We start from the raw sequence: 9,558 nt of genomic DNA on the forward strand, positions 1-9,558 counted from the left end.
AGTCTTTCCCAGCATGGCTACCCGCATTAAACTCAATAAAACTAAAAGAAGATAATACTTAGTTAGTGGACACGCCATAGTACAAATTTGGGTGGCATTAATAACAGAACATCGTACCTTTGCATGAAATCTGCTTGAAACGGTAACCCTAGCTGTGACAACACATACTGAAATTCATTCAGTCATTTTCACCTTCTTATATCCATAATAGTTCTATGTTTATTTTTGCCTTTCTTGGCTCAGCTATGTTGACCTTGTTTTTAGCTGTATGTCTATTTCTATCTCTATTTCTACCATTGAGAGCAACAAACAAGTTTTTGTTTTTGACCAGGGTAAATGGTCAAATGCACAGAGTAAAGAGAGAAGCAGGCCATGCCAGACACACTGACACTGGATGTTTAAGTCTCAAAGCTTCACATTTGTAGCTGAAATCACACTCTGTTACGAACCATCCCCATTAAATCTGGTTATTAGGATTTTCTTCACGTAAAGGTGTTGATGTCCCATAACATGGCATCACAAATGTTCCTTCTGAAATAGTCAATAGTAAGATTTCATTATTATATAATATGTTACAACTAAGAATCTGAATTGCAACAAAGTAACCTGAGATACCACAAAAAGTAAAAAGTATATAAAAAGCTTTACAGTTATTTGTTACGTCTCCATCCACAATTACAATCCACTGTGTTTCTCACATTAACTGCAAAGGGAAGACAGTGATGCCATCAATAGCTTTCATGTTTATGAGGAGGGGAACAATGTTTCTGCATCTTTGATTTCTGAATCACTCTCATAGCTCAAGAAGGTTGTGAAGAGCATTATTAACAGGCAAATGATGATTTTTCGGTTATTAACTCCTTGTGATGATTATGTTGTCTAATGAGAAAGGTGCTACAAATGGCCAAATGACAGAGTGCTCTGGGGGCTGCTTCATGGTAAAATGACTTTTTTTTATGTCAGAATGAGTGTTTGGAAGCATCGTCAGTGCGGCCACTGAGCCGTTAAACTGCTGCTTCCTTCTCCTCGGAGGGTGAGTACACACACATTCCCCAAAGACTTCCCAGACAGCATAATCACAGCCGCAAATCCACACTCAATACAATGGATTAGACTGCAGGTAGACAATAAAGCTTCTGCACTAGCTGACAGGTAAGATTTAGTGCTCACTGGACAAGAAAGCCATTTTACATTGTCAAGTTAAATGTTTGGAATTAAAGTAATCTTTATATTTTTAAATATTAATGCTGTGGTTTGTATAAGGCCAATTAATCAACTATTTTTCCACATTCACATTTTAACTAGATATTAGCTGAATGATTTTGAGATTTTTTACCTACACTGCAATATTTAAATATTTTCTACATATTAAATTACAGGGCTGTATTTGTGCTCTACATGGTTTAAATCCAAATGCATTAACACCAAATGTATCTTGTATCTACATCTTGTCGTTGAGGTCTTCCCAGGATAAAGAGTTGTCAGTCAACAGTCACTGTTGCTAGTAAAACTCAATGGCCACTGACTCAAACTTTAACCTCCCACAGCTTGCTTAAGAGACAGTTCATTAAATTGATTATAAATAAAAGAATAGTTCAATATTTTGGGTATACGCTTGTTTACTTTCCAGCAAAAAAGTGAGACGAGATGATCAATACCAATCTCAGATATGAGAGTGGTATCCATCTTCTCAGCCCCCCCCCCCCCCGAAAAAGACAACAATGGTGCACTCACATTTGGCATTCATACCGTGCCCAAGCACACTTCCTGGCCCTGGCCCGGTTGAAAGAGAAGGGCTTCGGCCCGGTACAATTGTACATGTATGAGCACAGAAGGCGGTCCTGATGTCAATTTATATGCAACTGTGTTCGCAGTGGTCTGATGCAGAGGTGAAATGTTTTCAGCAGATTTGGTCAGATGAAAATATTCAAAAGCTGTTGGACAAAACACACAGAAATTCTGAGGTCTATGGAACCCCTTCTCAAAAACAAAGTGACGCATTACGATGACATCAATCAATGCGTGTCGTATTGAGAACAAAATTAATAATCGACTTGTTTGGGCTGCCTCTCAATAAAGATGTAGCCGGCTGCTAAAGCTTGTAGCATTGTAAAAAAGTATTTTTAAAAAAATTTGGGTTCCACTACTAAGTTGTTGGTGCTTTGTTTTATGCGTAGGGACCCTAATCATGCTACTGCAGACATTTGGTGCTATTTAAAAAAAAGCTGTTTTGGATGGTTCAGCGCTCCACCCTGAGCTGCTCAGTGTTCAGGGATCTCAGCTACACAACTGTAAAGTTCCCTTAATGCATCTTGAACAGCTGTGGCACTATCATAGTGACAAAATAATACAAGAGTCAAAACATTTAGACTCTGATACCGCTGAGATGCTGTCGGGGCATTCTTTCTCATAAATTTTATACTATATTTATTTTCCGAGCACATACAGAAAAGAATGAAATCACTTTCTAAAGAAAATGATGACAAGGAGATATAATATATTACAGAGGGGAAACGAAGGCTCACTTCAAGAAAGAAAAAAATCGACTTCTCCCTTAAAACCCATAACACCTCATTACTGCTTCTACAGCTTTTCATACTGCATCTCTCGCTTGAAAGGATTTGTCTTTTGATCAAAGTTGTGAGAAAAACATTAAGAAGCCAACCCTCTCATACAGATAAGGTGTTTTGGTAAATTGACATCAGAGATATACTGATAAATCCACCTGAAGTAACTTTCCTCAATGTTTTATCTGCAAAACAGAGGTAAGTTTCTACTGAGCCGAAAAAGCTGACCTCCAGGAAATCAATACACACATCGTTAGACTGTCTTCTAAAAACGTCTTAAACATCATATGTCCACTTATTTTCAGGTAGTTTTTGTAAAGAAAAAATGCAAAATGACAAAATCTCCTCCTAAGATTTTAGTCACTAACCAACAAAATCTTGTGTGACCCCCAAGTGGTCACGCTGGGACGGACAGCCTAGATTGCGACCTGTTAACCAGATAAACACACCCAAACGTTTATCCAATCACTATTTGACGGTGTCAGTGGTGCTGGAGCAGAGGAGTACAATGGTGTAGGGCTGTATTGTAGAGTCTGACCATGAGCATTTCCCCTCAGTACCCTGTAAGCTTTTTTCGAACTATGTGAATTCAAACTGCAACAGGGAAGGGCAGGGGAGTGTACATGCCGGCTTACTGCAGACATACTCTTAATCACACATCCACATCTCGAAACTGCAGCCACACTCTGAGCTGATGGCCACTCTGCAGCTGCCTCTCGGGAGTTAATTGCCTTGCTCAAGGGCACATCAGTGACAGTAATGTTTGGTTGATTTACTTCCCTCTCTCAGATTTATCCCGCAGGTCAAAGGATTGGGTCGACTTTTTGGGTTACAACGACAGGAAGGCAATAATTAGGCTGATAAAGGAATCATTATATATATATATATTGTATGTATGTGTGTATATATATGTATATATATATATATATATATGTATATATGTATGTATATATATATATGTATATATATATATTGTATGTATGTGTGTGTATATATATATATATATATATATATATATATATATATATATATATATATATATATATATATATATATATAAATTGTTTTTGTATAATTCAAAGTGAAAAAAATTCTATAAAACCGCATACATTTGGAAAGTTATAGTGATTTTCTGGCTTTGTTAAAACCATCCAATGAGGGAGCTTCCTTTTAATCCAGTAATTTAATCTTGGGGTCAGGGCCTTACATGTCCCTTACTGATGGTACCACAGGAAGTTTGTTTCGTAGGCAATATACTTTTAATAAACAATAATTTTAAAGGAGGTTTCATCACTTCTGTATAACCCATCCGGTGCTTTCCCCATGATCTTGAAAACACTGGACATGGCAATTGACAATCAAACAGATCCAAAAAGATTGAGAACTCCAGGTTTAAAGCTATTACAATCAAAGCATCCAAAGCTTCCTGCTGCACATTCAGGGTCATTATTTGACACATGATGCAGCCTTGCCCACTGGGACCGGTTGGATCAACACTGGTACAAGGACATAAACAATAAGGCAGACTCTTGAATTTGCTTTGTTAAAGCATCCGTAGAGCAGGGCGAGAGCCCGGTCGATGATCAGATGTGTTGATTTAGATGGGAGGAAAGATGGCCAATAGGAGATGACCGTGAGCACAGCGGAAAAGTCAATGCCAATCTTTCTTCTCCTGCAACATCGACCCAAACTCACTTCTGTTCATCCCTCATCTTTTCTTATAGGCTGCATCCAGCCACTCATTCTCTACGCACACTGCTTCAAAGGCCACTGGACTGAGGATCTCTGCCAAGGCCCTGTGTGTGTGTGTGTGTGTGTGTGTGTGTGTGTGTGTGTGTGTGTGTGTGTGTGTGTGTGTGTGTGTGTGTGTGTGTGTGTGTGTGTGTACGTGTGTGTGTGCGTGTGTGTGTGGGTGTGGGAAAGAGAAAGAGAAATAAATATTTGTGACATGACTCTGATGCGATAATGATAATGATACTGCAGGGATTTATCTATGGTTTACCCAAAACCTATATTTTTGAAAAGCATATATGTATCAGAGAAAAAGTATGGTAGTACGGAAAAAGATTATTTGATCAATTCAAATTGGTCAGTTGACAATTAATAATCAATTCATCATTGAAGCCAAACTGAATGTTTTTTAGTTTTGGACTGTTGGTCAGACAAGCCATAACCAGACATCTTAATGGCTTTTTTTTATTTTACTATTTTCATATATATAATCAACAACAAGTATTAATAAAAACAAAAATAATACGTAGCTGAATCAACTATAATAAAGTTAGAAGCAGCCCTACACTGTGAATATCACTGAATATCTGTCAGACAGACCAAGTATCTGGAAGGTGTCACCTAGGGCTCTGGGAAATTAAGCATTTTTCACAATATCCTGATATACTGTACAGTGAACAATAACTTATTTAACTGAGGAATTATTGACAGATTATTCCATTTAAAAAAATATTTCAAAATTGGCATATCTGTATGACAATAAATGACATGTCCGATATAGTACATATCATAATCATAATAGTTGAATATAACTAAATAACCAAATTTTAAATATTTATGTAACGTGTCAAAAAATGAAAAGGCCAACATATATTGTTATCAGACGTAAAAGTTTATCTTTATAGCTTTCGGTATCCAGTACTGGTCAGACTCCGCTGTGAATTGGCATTTCTGTCAAACGTCCTTACTTATTGGTAATTAGCGGTTTCACCTCATTACTGAAGAACGAAGTTGATCTGAAATGGTCCACCATAGTGATGGATGATGACATTAATAAAAGTACAAATAAGTGTCAATACAATAAACGTATTGAAGGATCAAGCACAATCTATATATGAGATTGGAAGACAATGTTGAAGATGATAATTGGAGTTGAGATCACAGATCTGCAGTAATGAAATGTCAAATAATATGTTTGAGGTCATGAAGAAGCAGTGGAGCCATTACAGAGTTTGTCCCCAAGTTGACAGGTTGATTTTTACACTGTAAAAGGTCCCGCTCAGCACATATATGAGTCACAGTACTGTTAATAATCAACTTAAGGGATCCTTATCCAAAATTTTTGTTTATACTGAGTGGTGTGTAAAAAAACAAAAACAAATATGAGCTGAAACACAAATTGATTTATTGATCCTGATAAACATAAAGAACTTTCTTGATAATTGATTGGTCCTTCGAGTAATTGTTTGAGTAAAAAAAAGTTAAACACTCCCTTTTTAACTGTAATGGTATTTTTCCCTATATTCTGAAATCTTAGAGACCAAACGATTAAATGATTAATCAAGGCAATTAGCAGATTAATCAATACTGAAAAAAAAATTGGTTTTAGCCCTACAAGGTTGGTTTCAGTATCACTCATGTTTATTTAGATGAAATGGCAAATAAGTTTATTATGATTGTGTTAAGGTTTTAGCCATCAACAGTTGAGTCTACATGGTTTACTTACTGCATATACTGACAGAAAAAATTACAGTTATTTTCCTACAGAAAATATGATGATGATGATTATAAAGCTATAATGATGGCATTTATGGAAACCTTGAGACCTGCGGATCAAAATTGGGCAATCAACCTCAAATTCAACAGCAGATTTGCAGGAAAAAAACATCTGTGTTTATTCTTACACATTGTCCTCATAACTCTTCATAAACTTAAATCGGTCAATCCCCGCAAATAGAAAAAGACTTGCGCTATAGGAAATATGGACAGGCCAGGTTGATGCAGGTTTTCCATGGTTGCTAACCCCAACTGTGACCAGACATCACCTCGGTAGAAAAGAGCAGCCTGTACTACTACTAATGCAGCTGCTGCTGCTGCTGCTGCTGCTGCTGGAGACATTTCTCTACTCACATTCTGCACAAAGGGCTGGAAAAATTGAAAACACGTCCCGTTACTCACCAATACTCCTGAAACTCTCGGACAAAGTTCTCCTCAACTTTTTCATTTTGCCCATTTTCGCCGGGGGCTGGGAGGCTGGCATCAGGTCGCACATTTTTTTCTACACCGAGTTTCGCAGCGGACTGAAGCTGTGGTTTAAAGCGGGGAGAGGAGGACCGGTGTTCAGTCAGCCCTGCGGGGCTTCTTCGAGCCCAGCTGCAGCGCGCAGAAAACAGGAAACGGAGCTCCAACGGCTCTCACTTTTCTCATCAACTAGTAACAACAAATGCCTTTCTTGAGATTTTCTCAAGAATGCAACTACATTTCCAAAGAGACAATAAAAGTCTGAAGCAGAGACATCCAAAACTGGAAAACCATGCGTAAATCTGCTGCGCCTTTCTGGTGCGTATTTTTTTCCTTCTTGAAATCCTATAAATTAGATCTCTTAGAGCTCTGACTTCGTTCTTTCTTCGCTAAGCGTCCCGGTCGCTCCCTGATTCACCGCAATCTAGATGTCATTTTTGGGATTCTCTCTGGTTTCGACCCCAAACCCCGCCCTGGATGCGAGGATTGGAGGGCTCCCGTGGAGCACCACGTTTCTATTTGTCCCGGAGCCTGGCCGTCACAGAGCTAAGCACCGCCCTGGAATATGTTGCAGGAGGAGGGATTTTTTTTTTCACGGGGAAGCAGAATGCTGTCAGCGCTCCTGCTTGAGACTGCTGCCCTCTGCAAGACCCTGGCATTGTGTGCAGGTCGAGGGATTCCCCAAACGCCAGCTGCAACAGCGGTATTCCTGAACTTCATCTGGGAATATCACACTTGATCCTTTAGACTTTATACAAACTACCACATTAACCCGGGCCCTGGTGTCAACCCTGTTTGATTTACTTTGTATATTGCAGGTGAATTACTAGATGAAATCCACAAAAATCTCTATTGAGTTTGGTGATGTACACGAACATATGGAGTTATCCTCCTCCACATCTTTCTCGTGCATTTAGCCGTGCAAATAACTTGTGATCATATGACATCATTACTATTTTATTCATATTTGTATTTCTGCAGGGTAGCTTAAATAATAAGAATGTAGGATATGCATTATCTGCCTTTTTAGTCAATACTCATAATTACATTGTTTATAATAGACTTGTATTAATTGTTTATTGTACTGTTTATACCTACTGTATTGTAAAATATCACTTAATAGTTTGACACCTCAGTACCATTTTTGATTTTATCATTTTGCAAAGTTTTGCTTTCATTAAATATTGTTGTCTTCTCTGACCCCTTTTTGCAAAAACTCACTGCTGACAGTTATTTAATCATAACATTCAGCAGCCCATTTCTGCCACAATAATATCATATTTTGTCAGTTAACTGACAATAACGTAGTTGGGATTAAAGCAAACTCTGGGATTAAAGCTATCAGAGCTATCCAAACCCTGCATCAATAATCTAAATCCTGCAGCAGTGGGCCCATGAGCTCTATTCTGCTTCTGTCATGTGTCTTTATGTGCTGGCTGGTATCTCCAATTTGATCATGTCTGTACCGCAGTCACCGCAGCAGCAGCACGAGTGATTCAGAGGCCTGAAAAGAAGAATGGCGTAGCAGTGTGTGTATACATAATATATCCCAGTGTTCAGTTAAACTGTTAAGAGACCAGCACGTCCCGGGAACATCTCTGGAATGCAAAAGGGCTGTAATGTTTTCATACTGCTGCCTAATTGCTTTGACTGGAGCACAGTGATAATTGAGACAAATGTACAGCTTCATTGGATTGAATTGGTCCTTCATTATAAAGCCATTAATTGTGCCTGCACACATTTTACATAGTTTATACAGCACCCTGCTACAGTGTGTAGAAAAAGTATACGCAGTGAAACAGAATATTATCTAATGTATTAAAACTCCACTCGGGTGAAGCTAATGTTAAAATGCAGAAGAGAGGTTTTTAAAAAAGTGGACAAGCATTAGAGTTGGAGGTGATTTGTGGCACCTGATGGCACCTGATGGCAGTGAGGTAAATGCAATTTATTTCACAACCAAGGAATCCTGTCAGGTAATTTAAGCAGAGAGAGTTCCACTGGCACTATAATTAAGAACAAGTTGTGCATATATTTAACTGAATTCTTTTTACAGACGCGAGTATACATTGTGTGTTTATTTCAGCAGTTTTTTGTAAGGTAATCATGAGTTTGGGTATAATGCTACTGTGAAGGAGCTCTTTAATTTGGGGTCTTCAAAAACATACTCATAAATCATTGTTTTAACAGCTAGGTACTTCAAGTCAATGGTCATTGTTTATAAAACCCGATTTTGAACTGATGACACGTTTCAGATTCCTTTTCAGAAAAAATTATGCATTACTTCTGTTTTGGGCTTCCAGTAGTGATGGGCAAATTAAGCGTGATGGTTTATTTGTATATAAGAAGCATTTTTTTTCTAAACCTACTAGATGGTTGTATTTGACAATGTTTAACAAAGGATCGAAACACACTGAATTATCATTCATCTGCTTTCAAAGCCATTTTCCTTTAACCAAGATCACCATCTAGTGGCCTCAGAAAATAAAGACAATGCTTCATGAAGCTGCACAAAGCCTCATTTGAGCATCACAAGCTTTCAGAGACTAAAACTTGGTTAAATGCAACGGTTTTTCATAATGCTAGATGCTAGCCTGGTGGGAACTAGGGTGTTAAATGTTGAACTGTATGGATGCATGAAGAGGCAGACCTTGTACTAATGCCACTTGGATCTCTTTTCATTAAGCTGTGGAGTCAACAGCTCTATATTTACAGTATATAGTGCACGTATTGTATCTCAGTTTGTGCTTTACTCAAACATATTACATTAGCTGTGTATTTGTGTACATTCTGATTTTTTTTGGGGGGGTGGGGGGGTGGGGGGGTTGGACAGGTCGGGATGTTTTATATACGAATTACATAGTACAAATTTAAAAAAAGAGAAATCCATTAATGTAAGCCGCTTGTAGCATTACATATACTGCAATACATATACAGTTCATTTACTTACAAGCCTGCAAACTACTTGTACTTCAACATCAAGTATTGACGCTATTTTTCAGATACCCTGCAAACAGCC

The 9,558-nt window shown here is 38.1% G+C and overlaps 1 protein-coding gene across 1 annotated transcript in view; it reads right to left on the bottom strand.

Moving 5' to 3' along the window:
• Nucleotides 1-6,881, bottom strand: part of cdk14 (cyclin dependent kinase 14) — a 179,864-nt gene extending 172,983 nt beyond the window's left edge. The window contains exon 1 of the mRNA XM_083917973.1: nucleotides 6,477-6,881. Coding sequence (XP_083774099.1) covers nucleotides 6,477-6,570 — 94 coding nt within the window. The 5' untranslated portion in view covers nucleotides 6,571-6,881. The remainder of the gene's footprint in view (nucleotides 1-6,476) is intronic.
• Between the last annotated feature and the right edge of the window lie 2,677 nt (nucleotides 6,882-9,558).

The sequence above is a fragment of the Echiichthys vipera genome (assembly GCF_963691815.1).
Source record: "Echiichthys vipera genome assembly, chromosome: 8".
In the NCBI taxonomy this organism is placed as follows: domain Eukaryota; kingdom Metazoa; phylum Chordata; class Actinopteri; order Perciformes; family Trachinidae; genus Echiichthys; species Echiichthys vipera.